The following is a 25,166-nucleotide window of genomic DNA, read 5'->3' on the forward strand; positions in this document are numbered from 1 at the left end:
AGACCTCACTTGAACCATTATCAAAAAATTAAGGTTTTGAAGATAAAGAACTGGACTTGACTGAGTGAACAGAAAAATTACCAAAGGCTCTTGGCAACCGACTAAAAACCAGCCTTAAAAACTGAAGGGAGAGGATGCCACAAGGAGAAAAATATTATTTTCAATAGATTTCATTCACAATTAAATTTAACATAAATTGGCTACTCCCCCATAGAGGATCTACGGGGCCAAGTTGGCTTTAGTAAAAGCGATCCAAGGAGTTAAACTCGGGGAAACTGATAACAAATATATATAGTGAGTAACAGGGTGAAGGACTTGAACACAGCACCACAAGATTACAAGACAGGGCCCTACCCACTCGCCTGCTCTGCCTCCTCATCAAAATTAAGATGGTTTAATTAAATGATCCAGAAAAATATATTTGAAATTATTTATTCGAAGTTTGATGAAACACTGATATTCAGCAATGTGCTGTTAACTAATAACCAGGATAAAAAATTTCCAAAACTAAATCTATCCCGTATAAGTGAGGACTATTCAGCTACTGCAACTGAGCTGGAGTACAAAATACTTCCTCATCGATTAAAATTACATACCATACCTGTTTTCTTGTTTATCATCTTAAAGACGCGTGTTTGTGTCGTGCCGAACATAACCATTCGTATGAGCACCTATAAAACTGACACATTAATTTTAATGAACTACTTGACTATTTTACATCTTTAAACACACACCTTGGTAAATGTTTTATACATTTAATCTACGGGAACGCTGATACTCAGTTCAGCTGAGTGTCTGCCTGCACTCGTGGTAACATGGCTGGAGCCCGGAACGTGAGCCGCCGTGTGGCAACATCACTAGATTATTTCTATAAAGCTCTTTGCTCTTAAACAAACGTTTTGATCGACCGATCATTGTACTACAGTAAGCAAATTCAATAAAGCGTTGTCCTTTTTTTTGTTACCAAGACTGACCTATAATGAACACCTTCGTTTTATAAAACATAAATCGTTTTTTGTTATGGGTTTCTTTCCAAAATTCAGCATGCAGAAAATTCGTTGAGATAGCAAGATTTGACCTTAACTGAATTAATTAATCTAATGTGACCTTGAAATGCACATCTGTTAAAAAGTTAAAAGAAATTACGTGCACTTAGGTCAAAGTTTATGCCCTAAAATGAACCTTACGTATCACCTTTTCCAGATCCAGGTCTAGGAATGCTAACAGAGTGAAATTTCCATTTTAACGACCAAGGTGTCGTTCTTTAAACGTTTTGGCTGGGATAGCTCATAAATTGGAGCAAATCTTTCGAATCCACATCCGATGCTGTTCTAAATGGCTGGGAGCTTTAGGAATGCTTCTAGGTTCCGAGAAGCTGTCAGAACCTTAATGATGTCGTCGAGGGTTTCAGAACCACTTCTATCCAAGATTGACAACGTTATGACACCAGAGAAGGGCCATTGCAATCAGTCATCATTCTCTCCTTACATCATGTGGACGTAGATTGCAACATGACTGCCTACCCCACTATAGACACCACTGGGCTACATCATTATGCAGAAATTGTACCCATTAAGCCTGTTGCCGATTGGGCGGGCTAGACTGAGCTACTATGGCTCCGGTGATAGCATCTGTACGAAGTGTTTGAAAATTCTGAATTTTCCAATGATATATTTCAAAGCAGAATCACCCTTCGAACTGGCTCATAATGGCTTCATCAAAGCGACGCAAATTAGAAAGTAGACACACGTTCAGGAGCTCGTTCATCGAATATGAAAGACGTTTTAGCATTTTAATATTCAGTGTCGCGAGACTTTTCTTTATGCTTATTTGAATCAAAACTCGACCCACAGAGATTACCAAATTATTTTTTAGCAAGTTTCTCCTGTAGGACTTCAATCTATGCACTTTCATAGTTCACACTCATTTTTTGTATGTCTCCTTTAGTTAACGTCCAACAACCTTTTTAATTTTAGTTTTCTTCCCTCGAAAATATTCCCCTTCGAAGTATTCAAGAAAAATACAGCAAAAAGGCTCGTTGAACATAGAGTTTTAAGAAAGTGAGAGAGTAGAGTAGATCTAAAACCGGTTCTAAGAAAAAACAGTTTCTTCAACTTAAAATCTCAACAAAAGGACGTACAATTTGTACAGGAAATGATCACTCATTTTCTCTGGAAGAACCAGCTCATCTCCTTCGTGTCGCTTCTTCTCTTTATCATCACAAATTCTGAGTGACTTAGACCTATGATTTTAACACGCTTCTGGACATTTTTTCATTCCCATCTTTGTGCCTTTAGCGTCTCCTGTCAATATCAACAAAGAAATTGGGTTCAATTTCCGGGAAAATTGCTCGTTATCGTGTGCTATCTCTCTAACGAGTACAAAGTTTTGAAACTTACGAACAGCAGCATACTCGCCAGAAGGCAGAGCTCTCCTGCATGGTCATATAGTGCCTGATGCACTGCGTGAGCAAAACGCACCTGAATTGCAGCATTTCCTTAGAGAACTATCACAGAATCCTTTTTAGCTAATAAGTCCCTACACAGCAAGCAATTTATTGTGTTCCTTGTGTTGAATTCTAGAATAGACTTCCTTGGCCAGGAGTGCGAGCTTTGGGGATAAATTGACAAGACAAAATTATAAGTTTCATGCCTAAAAATACTAGCAGCTATCCGGGTTTGAATTGATTTCAATAAGTACAGAGCATATTTCAAATATAGGACGTGTACTATTCACGATTTGGGAATTTATTTTAATGTTTAACTATGCACCCCGACTTAAATCAATTTCGAATTCACACGTAAAATGCGAGTATGGGACGAATAACACCAACGACAAGGGAGACAGATGTTTTACAATATCATCGAGAAAAATATTAAGTCTGTCTCGGATAAGAAACTCGATCGTTCATGTACTTACCTCGTGATGGAACACCTTTTACAAAGTCTGATGCCGAAAGTTAGTATATCTGTACCTCTAACTGGCTATGGGATTCCATTTCTTTCAGTTAATTGTACATAAATAATTACTTTTTAATATGGAATCTTAGGGAATGTACTTTCTCTAAATTGCGTATTGATTAATAAGATGCATTTGTTAATATCAGTAATTTAAATGGTATTTAGTAAGTCATAAGGGTTGTATTAGCGCCTGTCATCCACTGGTACTACATCCCTGAGACACTGAAATAAACTTACTATTGTAATTATTATTGTTATCATGATTATTATTATTATCATTATTATTATTGTTATCATTATTATCTGTTCTATCACAATCTTCGCTGGAGCTCTTGCTTTTGTGTATCAGCCGGGCGCAACAAACCATGAACCTAAGGCATCAGTCACTCAAATCAATATTCTGTTCATACACTAAACACCTTTCTGAGGATTTGCGCAGATCCCAGCATGCAGATCTTTTGAATCTCTGTTACAATATTGTTATCAATATTATTATTGTTATTATCATTATCATATGATATTCTCGCTCAGGGATTTTTTTCGAGCGTATTCTGCTGGGCAAAGTCATTACTCGAGACTAATTTGATTTAAAAGAATTAAATATATTTATGTCTGCTCTTCTTTCGTTTTTATCCAATGGATGGATTGGAGCCCTCAATGGGATCTTCGCTTCTTTGAGTTTCGGGCGTTTAGTTTCAGTCCAAGTGTCGCGGATCATTTTAATTTCCCAGCTCTGGAAATTTCAAAGAACCTATTCCCTCAGGTAGTCATATTTATTATTGTGAGTTTATTTTTAGTTGTAATTTTAGCTTTTTAAATTATTGTAAGTTTACTCTTAATAATAATTTTAGGTTGTTAGCCTTTTCATTTTGTTTTTTAATTTTGTCATGCGCATTTGAACATTTTATAGAATTTGCGAATTATAAATGTCCTATTATTATTATTATTAGTCATATACAAGCAAGTACCTGTATTAATAAAAAAAAAAAGTTTTACTCTCACGTGCTGATTGGGACACCGATTTGAACGAAAGATTTTTTTTTTTCCAAAAGGACTATAACATCATTTGAAACCCTCTTTAATCGTTTTTCGAAAGAATAAAGTAAGGCAGATAAACAAGTAAGGTTCCGTTTTAATTTCAATGTAATCTACAATTAACCAGTTGCCTTGGCCTTGACAACTTATCAAATTTAACAGTATCAAGCTTCTAAAATAGAGAACTTTCAAATATTTTCTTTTTGACAAGCTACAACCAGCAAGCTGAAAAATATTGTACGACTCAATTTAATGACAATGACATGTCTTTTGTAAAAGCACGATACACTTAATTTTACTTCTATCTGCCTATTCTGAAAAAGGGTTTCTCTACGAAAGGATAGTTGGTTTGGATTTTAAAAACAAATGGAGTAATTCCAATTATCTCACAGATAATGCTTTGGATTAACGTTGAAATCAGGATTTCAAGTGCGTATCGATTCAAGTAACTCTTATGGAAAAAAAGCATGTTTCGTTTGAGCAACCTTTTTGACGTCGTGAGCAAAACTGGATGAATTGTTAAAAGAGACGTATAATGAGGAAGAAAAGAGCAAATAATTTGCCAAAGAAATTAAAAATAGTTGAGATTATGTGAGTCAGTTAAAGCGACAAACTTAAAAGAATATAACCTTGACTCTCAAAAAGACTGATTAAACCTCAACGTAGCTCTCTAGATATTACAAATACCTTCAGAGGCTGTAACGTACATGTTACTTTTTTGTGCTTCACTTATATAGCTGGTCATACTAGTCTACTAATAGAGGTAAAAGAGATATACACATAAGGACCACATAGTATCATCTGGACAGCTTGCCACTTTTTAAAAATTACACAAATGACTACACTTCTAGTAAATAGAATCTTGTGGATTTCGCCTCTCATCAGAGGTTCTCAATAAGGTGATGGTTTCAGCGACTAACGGTTATTTTTTGGCAATATGGCTCGTACTTAATTTATTTCCCTTGCAATTAAAAAAACATACGGTTATCTTTTTTGACTACTAATGGTTGAAATAGTTCGCTGAATGATAGCCACAAAAACTACATGTTCCTATGTTCTTCTGTCCCTGTTTGTGGTGAGAAAAATCAAAGCTTTAATTACTCACTTCAGCATCCAGGCAACACCACACAAGTGCGCATATAGCGCATATAATAATAATGTTATGTGCCAACGCTGGTACTAGACAAAATTAAGCAAGGATTCCAGGATATAAGGATGTTTCATAAATGGGGGTTTTTCAAATTTAGCACTACTCTTTGTAAAATTTTAGTCAAAAACAGTTATCATCCAGTACTTAAAGGATACCTCTATAGATAGAAGCGCAGCCCACATTATCCATGCTTTATTTTTTCATTATTCATCATGAAAATCCTTGTTTACGATAGTTCATTTCTTCAATTTCAAAAAAGCGTGGATGGCTTCTATCATTTACCACGCGCAACCAATCGTAGCGATTATATAAATGTGTACCCATAAAGACGTTGAGTCTCATCGTTCATTGCTTACTTTTTTTAGACCTAAAGTTTTGCAGTCGAGTGTGTAGAGAGTAGCACGTTATCTAGCAGTTAGGGAGAAAACTCAATTTTAAGAAAGAGCTTGTCATCTTTTACATAAGCATGACTAAATGCTTCTTCTATGGAAGCAAAATTTACAAAACCGCATCCCGTACGACTTATCTCTTCTGTTGGCTTCTGAAAGGCTATCATATTAGGCTGAGCTTGAAGGATTTGGCTTAAATGGCGTTCGGCACCACTCTGATCTATAATGGACAGCGTGATCCTCTGAGTAAAAGGCCACCTTACTTCAAAGTTGTCATACTTCCCCATCATCATGTGCACAAAGATGGCAACAAACCTGCCTCTTCCATCACCTACGCCATTGAGGTATATCCTCAAGCCAAGCTTGTATCCATAGCGATCGGTTTTGATAGGACAGGTGAAGACAGCAGTTGTGCTTCCATTGGCATCAACATAGCGATGCTGGCTAACCTCAGTAATCTCTGCTATGACAAATGCATCTCGTGCATTCATTCCCTTTGTGGCTTTTTGTGGCTTGGTCCTACATAAAAGTAGTTTATCAATTAAGTTCTGAAATGAACTCTTTCCGCTAAGCATGGAGCTGAAGAAGGAAAAAATTTCCGGTTTCCTATGGTCAAGCTTATAAGCAAAACCCCTCAGCAAATTCTCACTGATTAGAAACAGTCAATCCTTTCTCTGATACACTAGATAATTTCGTGAAAGAAACATTTTTCTAAGCCTAATGATACTTGCCTGGTTGTTTCATTTTTCCACAATCGCATTTCTTGCATAGTACAGCTTTGCTGAATTGCTTGGTCATTCTCGCCGAGGGAACTCACACCATTAACTTGGAAATCGTTGGTTTGCTGATGACATCGAGATTGATCATATCCTCTCAGTAGCGGCAGGCCTGACGTCTCTTGCACCAGGTGACTACCTCGAACATCCTGATCACTCTCTTGTACAGGATAACCCACTGAGCTATCTGCTGCTGGTGGTGCATCTTGTACTGCTGGTTCCTGAGTAGGTGAACTCAATCCATTATGAAGTGCACAATCTCCCTGCTGGTAGGTTGGCGGCTCTGGTGTCTCCACTCGTTGATCCGAAAGCAGATTTTCCACCTGGATAGGGTAAAACACATTCAGGGCTTCGTCTCCTGCGCATGGTTCAAGGAGCTGTAGCTGGTCTCTAACTGCTGTCGAATTAGGAGGCAAATTCACCTCTTCGGCGAAGGATGATGCTTCATCACAAGCTCCATCATCAGCAAATAACAACGCTTGAGCCTACAAAGATAGAGAATTGATCATGCTCAAGAATAGTAATCGTTCACGCGTTTCTTGCAATCACCTGGACGATCGAGTAGTTTTCATTAGAATGATTACAAATCACGGTCTGTCAAATTTTGTCAGTCTGGTTTGTAAAAACGTATAGTTTCATTAGAAAAAAAAACATCTATCGTTTCCCCTCTTTTTCAGCAATTGCTAAATTAAAGGGGAGGAACTAGGTAAGGCAGATAAAAAATTTATTCTTATGAACAAAGACATTGGAGATTCACTTTGTAACCCTAAGTGTTGTTTTCCAAATTTCAATCTTCGATTTCAATGAATTCGGAATTCTCCAATTATTATAACGAAGTTGTGTGTTACGAATTTCATTCTTTATTCAAAGTATTAACATCACGCTTTGAAGCCATCATTATAGGCGCTAAAGGTGCTCACCTCAGAAACTGGTAATTCATTATCACACGCGGCGGAAAATCTTGCACCGTTCCTTCTTGAAAACATAAACAAAATGATATAAATTGATTTTAAATTTGTATTGCATTGAAATTTCTTGCCCTGTATCTTAAATTGCGAGATTGTTCCAATAATTTTGATAAGTCATATTTGGTCCGTGCTCGACAGACGAGTAAGACCCTAAGAATGAGTGCAAAATATGTGTTTTTGCCTCGTAAACATTGCAAAAAGAGCATGCGTAGTGATGAGAATACACAGGTTCAAAGGGTCAAGTGCGCTTATGCAAAACCTATCATGTTGGTATGAGTGGAGCATCCTCATTAAAGATCACTAAATGAAATGAACAAATCACGTTCCTTTGATGCTTTTCTGTCAATTATTCATTCTACCAAGGCCAATAAATGATGAGTGATAGATTGCGATAAAATGCGAGTACACAACAATTTTTAATCCTAACATCACTCTACCTTGTATCAAAATGTTCCATCTCCTCGGCAGAAAAATAATTTTCGAATTCATGCGTAACGTTTACCGTGCGTGTCTTATTGGGCGAACGATGTATTTTCACAGTTGTTCGTTCAGTTTATATGATGTAATGTAATTTATGCAATGTTATAATTGCATAAATTAGTTACTCCTTAAAAGCTCCACAAGCCTCCACTTGTTTTTGTGACCACTTTCATGACCTCAGTGACAAAATTTATTTAAAGGCAGCATTTACGTTTCCGCTGTACTAAGTTAATCATTTATGTAATGATGACGTTGGCTGACGCAATCTGCGCAGGCTCAGTGGCGTTTCAGTGATCGAACGCGGAAGCGATTGATCTTTCGATAGTCAGTCTAAAAGCTCAGTTCTTTATCACTCTTCGCGACATTATGGTCTACAATATGGAAAAACTAAGCGTCCGTGATCAAACCAAGCTCAGTCAGGGCTTGAGAATCTTTGTATTAAGGTAAATGCTCGCTCGTGATGTTGAAGTCGACCTAGGCCTGTTTCAGTTTATTCTGGATGGAGACGTGTTAATAGTTTCTCTTGACGGAAAATTATTCCCTAGATGTTACTCCGTTAGGAAACAGCATCAACGTGCGTCCACTAAAGCAAGTGCCAACAAGAGAGTTTAGTTTCGTCAAGTCAATTGGACAAGCGTTATTCGCTTTCACCTCTCGTGTGGGACTCATTCTTCTATCTGCAGTGAATCAATTCATTTGGAAGGTCTGGTGAACACGGATATGAGGTATGCGCATCCACTTACATATGAGTTGCGAATTTTAAAATTCGAGTGTCAGCTTGGCAAGATCTCAGGACTGAGCGATCATTCGCTGTATCAGATTATTTCGAGGCGAATAATTTGTGCTGGGGATAGACGATCTCGTCAACGCAATTATGAGAACGCAGCGAAGCAAAGTCGATCTAGATGCGTTCTATCCTTAATAATAATTTAACAAAATCGTAAACGCTGAGGTAGAATAACTCCTTTGCTAAACATATCTATGGGCTCATTAAAAGAATTGATAAGTAATGCAAGCCACTGGCTTTTAAGTTGCCGGCTGTGATTACAGGAAGGGTTGACAACATAAATAAAAGTTTAATATACGACCATTGTAACTTTCGCTTTCTATCGAGACATATCTTCTGTCTGTAGAGATATCTTATGATCGAGGATTGGCAAGGTTTGTGTTGGATTTTGACCTCGAGAAAGATCGCAATATTTGTTCAGATTTATGATTGGTGTTATGGTTAGTACAGGAAAACTAGCTTACGTCTCTTTGAACTTTCATAATTCAGTCTTAGCTAGCTATGATATACTCTCGCTGAGTTCTCAAGCCAATCAAACTTATTTTACTGGACAAGTGTAGCGAAGTCTCTCCAAGAACCGATTTTTCACTTCATTTTCATGACAGAGCGCGCTTTCTTATGTCATTAATAGTTAAGGATCAGAGATTTCGATTCAAATTGTCGAATTCATGTGTAATGCTTTACCGGAAAATATTTCATAAATCATGTTGGACGTTGAGGGATATGAACGCAGTGATTAAACCGAGCAAGCTTAGGTATGTCTAGTTTATTTCGATATCATAGACCTGTTGAATGTATTTACTTACATTATAAGTCTAACCACATCCTATATTAACAAATTGTTTCGAGTAACATAGTTGTTATCAAAGTTGTTTTGAAATGTGTGCAACCCAGCGTACGGTGTCAGAGAATGAAAGTCATCCTGGGTCATGCAGATCGAATCAGATTGACAGCTATGTTCAAGTTCGGTTCTAATTGGCTTACACAAGAGGTGTGTTAGGAGGTGGGTCGAGATGTGAATAAATTTAAGTGCTGTTTGCCACGCAAACTTTCTTGTGGAATGGAATATAGCGAGAACATGTTCGTAGTTTTCGAAACTTCAGCTATACCTGAATTAATGCAGAGTTAAAATTATTTTATAAAGGACCAGTTATCACAATTATGCGTGACCTGTGCGTTTTGAATCAAGGTTCACTGGTTTTTTAGTGAATTTTTCTTCATCAAGTTTACAAAGTTCAGCTTGTGCTCCAAAATTGGATATTCTCGAATAACAAACTAACTGTTAACACAGGGTTTAAGGCGTGCGGCGTGCTTTACGCTTAATTCTTAATTCATACTTTCTCTTGTTGATGTTCTCGTTACGACCTATTGAACTTCGTTTGTCAATGTTGGAGACTCACGCTAATTTTTCTAGAGATATTATTTCGCAAACGTTCTCTTGTTGAAATGGGACCTCTTACGAGACCTCAGTATGGTACGGTAAAGTTGAGTTGATACTAAAATTGAAGCAGATCAGTATTTTTACTACAGTTTGAAATTCAATTTGAGAGATTCCAGACACAAAGATTGACCCATAAACTATCAGTTTGCACATGACCGAGTCAGACTTGAAATCTTTGAACAAAGTAGCTTAGTTTTTCTAAATGTTGGCTTTCACCAGAGGAGGGTACGGAAGTGATGTAAACAACTAGATCTGTTTGCTTTATCCTTTCAAAATCTCTGTGTTATCCATTCGCACAACCAACCTTTTCGAGACTTTACAGTCTCACATGATTTTTCATGTATTTATTTTAAGCTTGAAGAATCTGAAAATTAGCTATTAGAGGCTTTTGCCTGTGGAAAAAGTCAGGTTAGGCCAAAGATACTGAGGAAAAGATGAGAAATCTTTAATATGTCAAGCCGCGTTAGTGATCGATCGCATTTCTTCATTAGAAGAAACCGGGCACTAAATTTATTGTGTCGCTCGTTACTGCTCTTCTTACTCTATACCAAAAACCGCTCTATGTCCTTAAAGCGAAGTATATATTTTAACGCGGACGCTGAATTGCAAATTCACCCGAAAATAAAAACTGTCAGTTGATGACGATTTCCTGCCTCCTGTAATATAATTTATGCAGTTATCATTCTAAGAACAAAATAATTTATGCAATGTTATCTAAGAACTGTTGATTGACAGTTCCTTTCGTGCTTTTCTGTCGATTTTATTTTCAACGTCACTATACCTTGTATCAAACTGTTCCATCTCCTCAGCAGAAAAATTGTTATTCACTGAGCTGCAAGAAATAGAGAAACTCATGTCGTTTCGATTTCCACAGATGATATTACTGGGTTAGGCTTTCTTGTTCAGTCCGTAAGAACAAGGAATGCGAGCAGGCCCTGTTTATCATTCGATACGGGCTCTGATAGGTATAGCGCTTTTTGCGTTATTTGAAATGCAAGCTGTCTGTAATTCAGTAGCAATCTAAAGATAAAGTTCAATTTTAGAGTCACCGACGCAAAAGATGAATGATGAGACGATAAAAACCTTTGTGACAGAGGAAAAGTGAGTAGCGGCATCATCGAAATCCTGCCATGAAAAGTAAGGTAAGAAGAACTAAAAGGTTTTTTTTTCGGATAACCAAGCTTATTTTTACAAGTACATACCTCATAATGGAAGAAATTGTAAAAATTTTACAGCTGAAAGTTGTCACAAGTATTCACCCGACGGACTTTTGATGCGTAACTTGTACGGAACCTCCGTTTGACCGTGTCAAACAAAGTGGATGTGTTGTTTAGATTTCTTTCATATTAACCGTGCTTTACTCCGATCCCATTGGTTGTTTTTTCCACGCCACGGAGACCATGACATCACGAGAAGTGGAGTATATTGACTACATAAGAGAACGATAGATTTACAGCCAATCATACCATGTTTCTCCCCTCTCTTCGCCGATCCTATTGTTTTTTGTTTTTTTTCAAAACCACACGCCTCCACTTGTTTTTTTAACCTCGTTTTGTGACATTACTCATCGGTCAATGCTCCGTCTGGCTGAGGGTATGCACACACCGATTGCGTTGCACTGTAGTGGCTTCATTTTCAATGTCGGTAAAAGCGGCAGAAATCGGCAGATTTTGACCGAACATTTCGTAAAAGTTAGGCCATTCCTTTTTCCCTTCACCATAAGTGAAAGTAATTTGATTTATTCTGAATGTGTGAATTTGTTTTTTTTTTTTATATATATATATATATACGTATTTGTCGCGTATTCTATAGTTCTCAAGGACGAACGCAATCATTGTTCTTAAGTATGTAGTTTGGGACCGGTTTTCAAAGATTTGCTTGGCCGCTTTGATCCTTCTTACAGCTCTGGCCAAACATGCGGCACTTGTTTTATCGCCCCATATATGGCATTGTTTCGCGTGCTTACAACGGGATGTTTACGTAGGAGTATTTTCGATTGAGATTGGAGCTGTGAGTGGGAGTTAATCGAAGCGTTGTAAGAGAAACATTAAATCACGTGAATAATCTGTGACATAATAAGGAAGCGTGGTAAAACTTTTTCACGTTTTCGCCACTGTCTAATGTTCCTAGGAACTCTACACTGTAAAATGAAAAGAGCCAAATTGACCCCAAAAGCCAAATTGGCCACAATTTCTCGGGGGCCAGTTTGGCCCATCAAGGTTCGTTTTGGACTATTTGAGCCAAAACGGGCGGGACAGGTACCATTTCGACCCCTCCAAAATCTGAATTGGCCCCTATGAATTCTACTTTGGAACTTTTTCTCAATTTGGCCCTTCCAAGAGCCAAGTAGGATTGACCAATTTGGCCCCAACGAGGTGCAATTTTTGAAAAAAAAAGAAAATATAAAAATAATTTTCTTTTTTCGACCATATTTCGTTCCCTATACTATTCCTTATAAAGTGTTCAAATTTTCAACGGTTCCTCTCGTAACTGAACACCGAGTCACACAACGAATTAATCGTTGGCTTTTTCTCGAGACGTGAGCGTGAGCTGCCTGTGATGGCATTAGTCGAACCTAGACCACGTGCGTCGGAAACAATGAATTATAGCAGCGAATTCGTCGCTGAAGAGACTGTTTCTTGGCTACAGTCGCATGGAATGAGACTTAAGAAAAGAAAGGTAGGCAAAAGAAATTTCTTAACAACGTATTTTACTGCAACTTTACATTCACAAACTTGACCACTCCATTGATCTTTGTTCGTATCTTATCTTGCAGAAAAAGACGGTTGCGATGGCCAAGATCTCCTTGCCATCGCCCAAGATGCAGACGTACCAAGGCACTACATCCCTATTATAAAAGAGCGTCTAAAGCTCAAGAAATTGATTACAATGAAAGCTGAACCTAGAGATGACACGAGTTCTTCGTCGGTACGATAATTAATTTTCCCACCAGAGAATTTGACGCATGAATGGTTCGTCTCTTCTCCCGAGTCTTGTTGAGTCTCAGCGGTTTCGCAAAGTCACGTGATCAAATTTTGGCGCCGAGAGATAGAGACGGTTACAGTTCGAATACTGCATTTGCACAAGATGGATTTAACTTACTTCAAGATTCTCTGATTTTAGGATCTCTCACTCTGAATTCTTAATCTTTTTCTTGAAAAGATGAACTGATATTTTTATGTCTATGTCTTTGTTTGCATCCAGTTAAGCTGATTTTTTGGCACTCACTCTTTCAGCGTGCAGAATCAAGTCCTTCGAGTAAGACGGTTCAAACGTCGATTGATGATTCAGATAACATCAGCGATTATGAAAATTTAGAGGTGACATTGGCACCGAAAGAAAAGGGTAAATCGCCCAAGGATCTCTGTTTTACGGACGAGGCGACAGAACTGAGCACTGTCTAAGTAAGTTCTTGTATATTAAACTTAGCAGGATGGTGAAGAGTACATTATCGATTACTTTCTTTCGATTATATCCTAAAGGAAAGCACACAAGGTGCCAGTTGGTCAGTTAAAGATGACAATTCTCGGGGATTGCACCTAAAAAAATGGCGAGATTTGCTTTATTTTTATTGAAATATATTAGATATGTATTTACTTGCACCATGCATAAAACAAAGTAAACCCAATTTTTAAATCTGGTAAATTAAAAAATTAGTGAATTGATAGGATGTTATCAGACAGTTTAATTTTTTTGAAAACAAATATTTACCTACAGGTTCCTCCTGAATGGCTTTCAAAATTCCAACTACCATCGAGGGTAAGAAACTTTTCTTTGTTTTGTTTTTTAAGTCTACAAGCAATCCTTATTTATTCATGAATACTGAACTAAAACTGAAGTGCATAGAGGTATGATTTCTTTTCTTGATAAGTACATATACAGTTTGGTGAAAATACATCATTGATGATCACCATTATTGTGTTTTTACTTCTTATGCACAGTTTGCTTACAAATATTTTGCAACTTTGTAGTTGCAAATATTTACTGTTCTCCAACAACAAATTAATTTGCTCATTTGTTTGTTTTTTTGTACAGTTCTCTGCCTCAGTAGAGTTGGATACCCAGAAGGGATATCTCATCAGCAGCCTAAAGTACTCTGAGCAACAGTGGATTGCAAAAAAAAATTATTGCAGAGTATCCTTGTATGGTTAGCAGGATACTAGACTAAGTTGACTTGGAAACTGAATGGGTTGGTATGGTCTAAAAATCTATTGCTTCACCTCTTCTGCTTGCAGTGAAGAGAGACAATTTTGTGGTGCTGAATCTCTTGCCTTAAACTAAAAAGTTGCAAAATAATCACTCTCACCTTTTAAGTTCATGACCTTTGTTCTTGTGTGTTTGTCATCACATGCATTTAATGAAGTTGTGACCATTTTGGAGGTACAAGTCCAAAAAACTGCTACTTTGGTACTAAGATGAACAGCTAAAATTTCTGAGCCCATTTGCCAATGAAGTCCAGATACAAAGGTTCAAGTACTTTGGGGTTGTATTAATTTTGCCTTTTTGTTTAGTTTTTTTGATTTTGCAATTTTTTAAAATATTCCTGTTGTCAAACAATTAGATAAATATTGGACATAGAATAGCTGATTTTTTTGAGATATTTTGGGAGTCACACATTAGTTTTTCAAGTCTTGAATGGGAGACAAATTACACACATTGGGCTAAACTTCCACTTCCATTTCTGGTGTTTTAGCGTATAGTTTTAGAAAAACAATATATATATATATATATATGTAAATGTGGGGGTAGAGTCTACCTTGGCATAAAGTGCTCAATGCTGTGGTAGCAGAGCTAAGTATACATAAGTTAAAGAATTAAAGAGGACACATCAATTCTCTGTGACCCTGAATTTCGCACCTAAGCGCTTGTCAGACAGAACTTTTCTGTCTGACAAGCGCTTAGGCACAAAACTCAGTCACAGAGAATTGATGCGACCTCTTTAATTCTTTAACTTAAGTGTGTATATGTATATTCTTTTTTTTTTTCTGGCTACAGGCACTTTTTGCACTTTGGCTTGATTTTAATGTGGTTGTAAAACTTGTTTTTATTGCATAGAGTAGCTGATGTTGATTCAGCAATCAGAGATTATGTCCAGCACAAATTTTAATTGTTGGAGATCTTCAATACATCAATAACCTGAATATAGTAACAGAGGGAAGTGTAATTTGCCACTTCTCACAAGAAAAGATTCTTGATGCTCTCATTGGGTTACTTGGCTCATTTATATTTTCTTACAATCAGTCAAAGGCAATTTTGACTTTTTTTAGAGCAAGCATTACTTGAAATTGGGCACAGGCAGACTCTTGTCACTGTTTCCTCTATTTTCAATGACTTGGCAAATGCCTGCGGTAGTACTTGCTGATAGTTTATATTTTGATAATATCTAAAGTAGCAATATGAGTGCATGTATTCTCACATCCACTGCTGCTCTAAGGCTCTTTGTTTTTCATATGCACAAATCAAACAAGATCTATATTCTTGTGCAGGAACTGGACCATTTGTTGCCTCTGTCTTAATTTGATAATTTTCTATACTTTAAATCAGTCTTAATTATAAGCTGCTTTACATTACCACATTTGCTAAGTCATTGAAAAGGGAAGCTTTACTCACAAGTGTCTCTTGGGTGTAATTTCTTGCAATGCTTGCACTGTTAAGAAGTATACTGATTTAGAATTGATGTTAAATATGTATGTATGTTATATTCTTTCACATGATGTTTCAAAGTTTGTCTGTTTTATACCACAATTAAGATTCTTAATAACTGTAAAATCAGGTAGCATAAAAGGTTTTTACATAAACAATATCTAGAACCTAATAAATGAGTGTTTGAAAGATAGAGGTGTATTTTCATTATTTGAATGTAAGGGGGAAAATCAGCATGGAGAGGAAAGAGCCCTCTACTTCTGAAGTGGCCCACATTGGAGCTGAATTGGCTCTTTTTAAAGGGGCCATTTGTTAGAAGGCTGAAATTTCAGGGGCTGTTTTGGCCCCTATAAATTTCAAAGTGGCCCCTGTATTTTTCAAATTCACCCTTCACATGGTCCAATTTGGCCCCTACAACGGGGTCAATTCAGCCCCAAAATTGGTGCCAAAAACAGCCCCATTTCAATGGGGCCGAATTGACCCTAAGCGAGTGCCAAACTGGACTCACTCGTTTTGGCCCCATTTTTGGGGCCAAATCAACTCTTTTAATTTTACAGTGTACGAATATTCAGAGATTCACTTTTGTTTTTTCATTTTGATGAAAAATCAATTTTCAAAAACAGTTCATCGTTTTTTACAAATTGAGGACCGAAGAACAGTTCTATCCTACACTGTAAAATTGAAAGAGTTGATTTGGCCCCAAAAATGGGGCCAAAACGAGTGAGTCCAGTTTGGCACTCGCTTAGGGTCAATTCGGCCCCATTGAAATGGGGCTGTTTTTGGCACCAATTTTGGGGCTGAATTGACCCCGTTGTAGGGGCCAAATTGGACCATGTGAAGGGTGAATTTGAAAAATACAGGGGCCACTTTGAAATTTATAGGGGCCAAAACAGCCCCAGAAATTTCAGCCCTCTCACAAATGGCCCCTTTAAAAAGAGCCAATTCAGCTCCAATGTGGGCCACTTCAGAAGTAGAGGGCTCTTTCCTCTCCATGCTGATTTTCCCCCTTACATTCAAATAATGAAAATACACCACATACTTTATCTTTCAAACACTCATTTATTAGGTTCTAGATATTGTTTATGTAAAAACCTTTTACACTACCTGATTTTACAGTTATTATGAATCTTAATTGTGGTATAAAACAGACAAACTTTAAAACATCATGTGAAAGAATATAACATACATACATATTTAACATTAATTCAACCATTTTCTAAAATAGATCTCTTCCCTAAATCAGTATACTTCTTAATAGTGCAAGCATTGCAAGAAATTACACTCAAGAGACACTTGTGAGTAAAGCTTCCCTTTTCAATGACTTAGCAAATGCAGTAATGTAAAGCAGCTTATAATTAAGACTGATTTAAAGTACAGAAAATTATCAAAATAAGACAGAGGCAACAAATGGTCCAGTTACTGCACAAGAATATAGATCTTGTTTGATTTGTGCATATGAAAAACAAAAAGCCTTAGAGCAGCAAAGAGTATTCTTCCAGTGGATTTGAGAATACATGCACTCATATTGCTACTTTAGATATTATCAAAATATAAACTATCAGCAAGTACTACCGCAGGTATTTGCCAAGTCATTGAAAATAGAGGAAACAGTGACAAGAGTCTGCCTGTGCCCAATTTCAAGCAATGCTTGCTCTAAAAAAAGTCCAAATTGCCTTTGACCGATTGTAAGAAAATATAAATGAGCCAAGTAACCCAATGAGAGCATCAAGAATCTTTTCTTGTGAGAAGTGACAAAATTACACTTCCCTCTGTTACTATATTCAGGTGATTGATGTATTGAAGATCTCCAACAATTAAAATTTGAGCTGGACATAATCTCTTATTGCTGAATCAACATCAGCTACTCTATGCAATAAAAACAAGTTTTACAACCACATTAAAATCAAGCCAAAGTACAAAAAGTGCCTGTAGCCAGAAAAAAAAAGAATATATATATACACACTTAAGTTAAAGAATTAAAGAGGACGCATCAATTCTCTGTGACTGAGTTTTGCACCTAAGCACTTGTCAGACAGAAAAGTTCTGTCTGACAAGCACTTAAGTGCGAAATTCAGAGTCACATAGAACTGATGTGTCCTCTTTAATTCTTTAACTTATGTATACTTAGCTCTGCTACCACAGCATTGAGCACTTTATGCCAAGGTAGACTCTACCCCCACATTTACATATATATATATATTGTTTTTCTAAAACTACAAGCTAAAACACCAGAAATGGAAGTGGAAGTTTAGCTCAATGTGTGTAATTTGTCTCCCATTCAAGACTTGAAAAAGTAATGTATGACTCCCAAAATATCTGAAAAAAATCAGCTATTCTATGTCCAATATTTATCTAATGGTTTGTCAACAGGAATATTTTAAAAAATTGCAAAATCAAAAAAACTAAACAAAAAGGCAAAATTAATACAACCCCAAAGTACTTGAACCTTTGTATCTGGACTTCATTGGCAAATGGGCTCAGAAATTTTAGCTGTTCATCTTAGTACCAAAGTAGCAGTTTTTTGGACTTGTACCTCCAAAATGGTCACAACTTCATTAAATGCATGTGATGACAAACACACAAGAACAAAGGTCATGAACTTAAAAGGTGAGAGTGATTATTTTGCAACTTTTTAGTTTAAGAGGTGAAGCAATAGATTTTTAGACCATACCAATCCATTCAGTTTCCAAGTCAACTTAGTCTAGTATCCTGCTAACCATACAAGGCTACTCTGCAATAATTTTTTTTTGCAATCCACTGTTTCTCAGAGTACTTTAGGCTGCTGATGAGATATCCCTTCCTGGTATCCAACTCTACTGAGGCAGAGAACTGTACAAAAAAACAAACAAATGAGCAAATTAATTTGTTGTTGGAGAACAGTAAATTTTTGCAACTACAAAGTTGCAAAATATTTGTAAGCAAACTGTGCATAAGAAGTAAAAACACAATAATGGTGATCATCAATGATGTATTTTCACCAAACTGTATATGTACTTATCAAGAAAAGAAATCATACCTCTATGCACTTCAGTTTTAGTTCAGTATTCATGAATAAATAAGGATTGCTTGTAGACTTAAAAAACAAAACAAAGAAAAGTTTCTTACCCTCGATGGTAGTTGGAATTTTGAAAGCCATTCAGGAGGAACCTGTAGGTAAATATTTGTTTTCAAAAAAATTAAACTGTCTGATATCATCCTATCAATTCACTAATTTTTTAATTTACCAGATTTAAAAATTGGGTTTACTTTGTTTCATGCATGGTGCAAGTAAATACATATCTAATATATTTCAATAAAAATAAAGCAAATCTCGCCATTTTTGTAAGTGCAATCCCCGAGATTTGTCATCTTTAACTGACCAACTGGCACCTTGTGTGTTTTCCTTTAGGATATAATCGAAAGAAAGTAATCGATAATGTACTCTTCACCATCCTGCTAAGTTTAATATGCAAGAACTTACTTAGACAGTGCTCAGTTCTGTCGCCTCGTCCGTAAAACAGAGATCCTTGGGCGATTTACCCTTTTCTTTCGGTGCCAATGTCACCTCTAAATTTCCATAATCGCTGATGTTATTTGAATCATCAATCGACGTTTGAACCGTCTTACTCGAAGGACTTGATTCTGCACGCTGAAAGAGTGAGAGCCAAAAAATCAGCTTAAGTGGATGCAAACAAAGACATAGACATAAAAATATCAGTTCATCTTTTCAAGAAAAAGATTAAGAATTCAGAGTGAGAGATCCTAAAATCAGAGAATCTTGAAATAAGTTAAATCCATCTTGTGCAAATGCAGTATTCGAACTGTAACCGTCTCTATCTCTCGGCGCCAAAATTTGATCACGTGACTTTAGTTGCGAAACCGCTGAGACTCAACAAGACTCGGGAGAAGAGGCGAACCATGTGTCAAATTCTCTGGTAGGAAAATTAATTATCGTACCGACGAAGAACTTGTGTCATCTCTAGGTTCAGCGTTCATTGCAATCAATTTCTTGAGCTTTAGACGCTCTTTTATAATAGGGATGTAGTGCCTTGGTACGTCTGCATCTTGGGCGATGGCAAGGAGATCTTGGCCATCGCAACCGTCTTTTTCTGCAAGATAAGATACGAACAAAGATCAATGGAGCGGTCAAGTTTGTGAATGTAAAGTTGCAGTAAAATACGTTGTTAAGAAATTTCTTTTGCCTACCTTTCCTTTCTTAAGTCTCATTCCATGCGACTGTAGCCAAGAAACAGCCACTTCAGTGACGAATTCGCTGCTATAATTCATTGTTTCCGACGCACGTGGTCTAGGGCGGTTCGACTAATGCCATCACAGGCAGCTGACGCTCACGTCTCGAGAAAAAGCCAACGATTAATTCGTTGTGTGACTCGGTGTTCAGTTACGAGAGGAACCGTTGAAAATTTGAACACTTTATAAGGAATAGTATAGGGAACGAAATATGGTCGAAAAAAGAAAATTATTTTTTCTTTTTTTTTCAAAAATTGCACCTCTTTGGGGCCAAATTGGTCAATCCTACTTGGCTCTTGGAAGGGCCAAATTGAGAAAAAGTTCCAAAGTAGAATTCATAGGGGCCAATTCAGATTTTGGAGGGGTCGAAATGGTACCTGTCCCGCCCGTTTTGGCTCAAATAGTCCAAAACGAACCTTGATGGGCCAAACTGGCCCTCGAGAAATTGGGGCCAATTTGGCTTTTGGGGTCAATTTGGCTCTTTTCATTTTACAGTGTAGCGAAGTAAATGAGGCCATATCCAATAGGGCAAATGGTTTCCCGAGGCCTTTGAAAAGCAGCTAACATTGGTTTAGCTTGCAAGGTGTGGCTGATGTCGTTGTGCCTTTGTCCATTTCTATCCAAAACTGACAAAGTAATTCTTCCAGCGTAAGGCCAAGTTAAGAAATCATCGTGCTCACCCTCCATCATGTGGACAAAGATGGCAACATACCTGCCTCTTCCGTCACCAACTCCATTGGGATACATCCTTACCCCAAATTTATATTCAAAGCTATCGGAGTCAATGGCGGGACCGAAAACAGCTGGTGCCAATCCGTTGTCATCGGCCTGACGGTATTAAAATTAGATAGAAATGAAACGTAAGAAAAGAAACTGGCAAAACATGTTACTTTAAAAAGTGTTGTGTCTTCCTGCTTAAATCAATTAAAAGAAAGAAATACTGTAATGACATATTAGAAAGAAAAAGGAAAGCCAACCTGGCGAAACTGCTCAACGTTTGTATATTTCACTATGAAATAAGTCTCTCGAGGATTCTGTTTGTTCCTTACGGCTTTTTGTGAAGCAGACCTGTAAATAAACCACTACAGATTTTAGGGAAAACGAAACATATTTCGTTTCCTTTTTAAACATAACATGACTCATGACTGAAATTACGTTAGTGTCTTCAGTAAATTATTGTAAGACAGATATTTTGATACTTTATCTATAAGTAAAGCAGCTTCTCTTGTTTAAACGAGCTGGCTATACCAAACCGACTTTCCGGGGATCTTGATGAAACCAATAAATTCCTGGTGGCTTTTTCTCCAATTCAAAATTCGTGTGAAGTAATTTTCCTTCCAAATAGTATTTATGGTATCGAACTGACGCTCAAGTCACGCATGTGTTTTCAATACGGTAAAAAAATCCTTTCATCTAAAGTGCCAAAAATGGTAGTGTTCAACTGATGCAATACTAGCCTATCAAGTTGCCCTTGCCATAACCTTATTTCTTGGCGCTCACAGCCATGCTCAATATGCTGTTGGATGCTACCCACAGAACTCACTACATTTATGGAGTCATCATCACGAGGCTGGTGACAAGCAAGCAAGCCGGAAGTTTCACGTGGCCGTCTTAAAGCTGGCTGCTCCATCTCCTGCAAGGGATGATTCCAGGTATAACCCTGATGAAATGTTTGGCGAGTACCTAACTCCTGTGATCTGAATAGTTCCGTCTCCTGAATAGGTACACTCAACACATTGACTTGGATACCACATTCCTGCAGAGGAAAAGGCTGATGTTCCGGTCTCTCCATCCTGTCAACCAGTTCAACTTGGTCTCCTTGAGGTAGAGCATTACCAGCTCCACCATTACAGATAGAATGGCCTGAAGCATCTTCAGTACCCAGCTGAGGTGACTGAGGTCGACCTGCGTTGAGATCCATTTCTGAAACAGGGCGACATTCTTCCCCAAATGTCATAGTGCTGGCTGATTCATTTCCTTGAATGGAAGTAGACATTTCATCACTTCCTGTAGCATGTCGTCCTCCATGTAGCATCTGGTAACCTCCTGGTTTTTCTAAATCAGTACTCTTGCGACTGACAGTCCGGTCGGGCTCCTCGTTAGGAGTAGTTGAACCACTGGCCTTTTTAACATCAGACTGCTGATTGTTTGGCTGTTGTCCTTCTTCGAGAGCCACATTGTCCGTAGACGGCTCATTTAGGTTGTTACGTGCACCCATATTGCTTGTGGCATGGCCCTGACTGACTTCTGTAAACTAGAGAAATAAAAAACGCGATTTTCTTCCTAATGTTTCCGAGACGAGGACGCCACGCTACAATAAAAAATGATTCCTTCTTTCGAAACAGCTCTTGTTTAAATCGTCCCTTAGAGATCTAGAAGACCCACAAAGTTTGCCACATTTCACTTTTGCCCTTGTTTATTCCTAAAACTTCTTCTCCAGCTCCTTTAGGAAATCAAATAAATCTTTGCAGTCACAGTGTCATTCTAGACTACGTCACATAATCAATCGAATCGAACATTTGCGTTGTCTGAACTTACCTCAGAGTCTGGGGTTTCGGCATTACTTGCGGAACTTCTTGAATCATTAGACCTTTAAAAGGTAGTAAAAAAATATTATAATAAAAACCTCCTAACTCAGCATTGTTGTATTATGTATCTCTACCAACGTAATTCTAAATTTGCAGAACTCCAGTCACTAATTTGTTACAATCTTATTTCATGGTTTCCCCTTTATCCACATTAAAGGAGGGTAATTGGACTTCCTTGTCTTTGGCTTCAGCCGAGTTTGGGAGATTTCCTTTAGAATGCACGATATTCCTGTGAGCGAGAGCAAAAGGTTGTGATCGCTTACAGGCGCGAATGATCAGTACTGTTGCCGCGTGGCTGCTGTTGAAAATGACGTTGTCACCTTGGTTCATTTCGGCCAAAGTAACCAAAGTTTTAGCTCGCTGCACACCATCAATATAAGTCTCAATGAAATTTTTTACCGCAGTGCTAAAAACTGAGATTCATGCGTTAAAAGAGAAACACTGGTAATTTTACAGTTGCAACATAATGATATTTTTTAAAGGACACAAATTTACCTATGCGCCGGATTTGAACGAATTCCAAACGCAAAACAAGTCTAAAACTCTAATTCATCCGGATCAACTTTACCCAATTCAGTCCATGATATCAGAGCGGACAGTTCCTTCGATGTTTTTCAGTCAATTTGATTTTACCATCACTCATTCTACCAAGGCTAATCCATGAAAGAGATACATTATGGGCGATAGATTGCGATGAAATTCAAGTACACAACAATTATCTAATCTAACAACCGACTAACATCACTATACCTTGTATCAAAATGTTCCATCTCCTCAGCAGAAAAATCATTATTTCTTAAGCTGCAAGAAAAAGGGAAAATCATGTCGTTTTGATTTCGACAGATGATATTACTGGGTTCGTCCAAAGATATTTCTCCCTTGTTCAGTCCGTAGGAACGAGGAATGGGAGCAGCTTGATAGGTCTAACCCAGGCGTGTAGAGTTTGAACAGGTAGTAGGGTAAAACGACAAAATAAACAGGCAAAAGCTTATTTCGAGGTAAGTCAGACATATACATTTCATAAAAAGCAAAATCTTATCGACTGAATGAGTCGTATCACTGAGTGATTCAGGTGAAACATCACATCTAACTTCTATGGTAAATCGAGCGACTTTGTGCCGGAAGTACAGTTGGAATAGTAAGGAAGAAACGTTTAGTAAAATTAAATGAGAATAAAAAGAATCGTTAATTACTATCGTATGAAAAAAAGAACCACTAAATTAGTTTTTCGAAATTCTTGTAAACTGACCAAGAGCGAGGGCAATAAGCTTATTAGCTAGGGCTGCCTTATTTCCATTCTGTAACTAACGGAAAAAGGAGTTCTTAGATCAACGCGTGCACTGAACGAGAACCGCAAACACAATCATCCAAAATGATTTTACTGAATGAATGTTATAAAATATTTTTACCTTTCAGCCGGGTTATGCATTTGGAAACAATTTTTTTTTACGCAAAGCGTCTCTGCCAGCCATAATGTGGCGACAAATGGGACATTTACATTTGCAATTTTCTCTAAAAATTGTTGATGATCGCCAGAAACTCACTTTCTGCGCCCAGCAATATATTTTATGCAATGTTTTATAAAACTGTGGATGCGTAGCGTTGGTTTTCTTTCGCCGGAAACACACTTCCTATGCTCAGTAATATATTTTATGCGATGTTATGTAAAAATTGTCGATGAATAATATTGGTTTCCTTTTGCCGGAAACGCACTTCTTACGCCCAGTAGTATTTTTTATGCGATGTTACCTTAAAATTGTTGATGAATAGCTTTGGTTTTCTTTTGCCGGAAACGCATTTCTTTTGCCGGAAACGCACTCCTCACGCGCAGTAGTATTTTTTATGCAATGTCATGTTAAAATTGTTGATAAATAGCATTGGTTTCCTTTTGCCGGAAACGCACTTCTGCGCCCAGTAATTTGAGGTAGTAGTCTCAAATTATATAAAATTATTAAATAAGGAAGATGGTAAGTTTTGAGCTCCGTAAAGAAAAAGAGAAAGATGTTTTTTCGTCTTGTCACGAGCGTGGACTAGATTTCAAAAAGAAGAGTATATTTCAAATGCAAGCTGTCTGTAATTCGGTAGCAATTTAAAGATAAAGTTCAATATAAAAATTACAGACGCAAAATATGAATGATGAGACGAGAAAAACATTCGAGACAGAAGGGAGAGTTTCTGGGGGCATCATTGAAATCTTGTAATGAGAAATAAGATAAGGAAGAACTTGAAAGTTTTGTCTCGGATACCTTAGCTAACTCTTACAAATACATACCTCATAATGGAACAAATTAGAAGAATTTTGCTCCTGCAAGTAGTCACAAATGTTTACCCGACGGGCTTTTGATGTGTTATTCGTACAGCGTTCGGCAGAGCACGACAATGAATGCGGAAATCGTGTACACGGTGTTGAGGCCCCAACCAGCATTGCTGATTTCGACCACAACCAGTACTACTAGTTTAGGCCACAACCAGTATTATTGGTTTAGGTCACAACCAGTAATACTGGTTGGGGCGAGTCACGAAATCTGCGCAGGAACAATACTCGCTCCTGATATTGAAATCGACCTAGGCCTGTTCAACAACATTCTGGATGGAGACGTGTGAATAGTTTCTCTTGACGGCAAATTAGTCCCTAGATGTTACTCCGTTAGGAAACAACATCAACGTCCTCTAAAGCAAGTGCTAACAAAGGGAGTTTAGTTTCATTAAGCTAAATTGGACA

The 25,166-nt window shown here is 37.5% G+C and overlaps 1 protein-coding gene, 2 long non-coding RNA genes and 1 pseudogene across 4 annotated transcripts; 1 reads left to right on the forward strand and 3 right to left on the reverse strand.

Annotated features, from left to right (window-relative positions):
• Positions 1-1,220: 1,220 nt before the first annotated feature.
• On the reverse strand, positions 1,221-1,767 carry LOC131791498 (TNF receptor-associated factor 5-like; annotated as a pseudogene).
• Positions 1,768-5,336: 3,569 nt separating this feature from the next.
• Positions 5,337-23,873, reverse strand: LOC131777176 (uncharacterized). The gene is made up of 10 exons (XM_066174079.1): positions 23,854-23,873; positions 23,195-23,245; positions 22,395-22,446; positions 21,338-22,110; positions 20,834-20,924; positions 20,569-20,684; positions 10,768-10,818; positions 7,231-7,285; positions 6,266-6,795; positions 5,337-6,053 (listed from the first exon to the last, which is right to left on the reverse strand). The coding sequence occupies exons 1-10, from the start codon at positions 23,871-23,873 to the stop codon at positions 5,561-5,563; spliced, it is 2,232 nt and encodes a 743-aa protein (XP_066030176.1). The 3' UTR covers positions 5,337-5,560.
• On the forward strand, positions 12,888-14,800 carry LOC136284411 (uncharacterized). 2 transcript variants are annotated; one of them, XR_010719200.1, is made up of 4 exons: positions 12,888-12,914; positions 13,223-13,390; positions 13,704-13,745; positions 14,022-14,800. It is a non-coding gene; the product is annotated as an uncharacterized lncRNA (long non-coding RNA). The 2 variants fall into 2 exon arrangements; XR_010719199.1 differs by lacking the exon at positions 12,888-12,914 and having other exon boundaries at positions 13,117-13,390.
• Positions 17,733-19,440, reverse strand: LOC131777451 (uncharacterized). The gene is made up of 3 exons (XR_010719203.1): positions 19,090-19,440; positions 18,735-18,776; positions 17,733-18,458 (listed from the first exon to the last, which is right to left on the reverse strand). It is a non-coding gene; the product is annotated as an uncharacterized lncRNA (long non-coding RNA).
• Positions 23,874-25,166: the final 1,293 nt, after the last annotated feature.

This window comes from Pocillopora verrucosa, chromosome 11 (assembly GCF_036669915.1).
Source record: "Pocillopora verrucosa isolate sample1 chromosome 11, ASM3666991v2, whole genome shotgun sequence".
NCBI classification, from domain to species: Eukaryota; Metazoa; Cnidaria; class Anthozoa; order Scleractinia; family Pocilloporidae; genus Pocillopora; species Pocillopora verrucosa.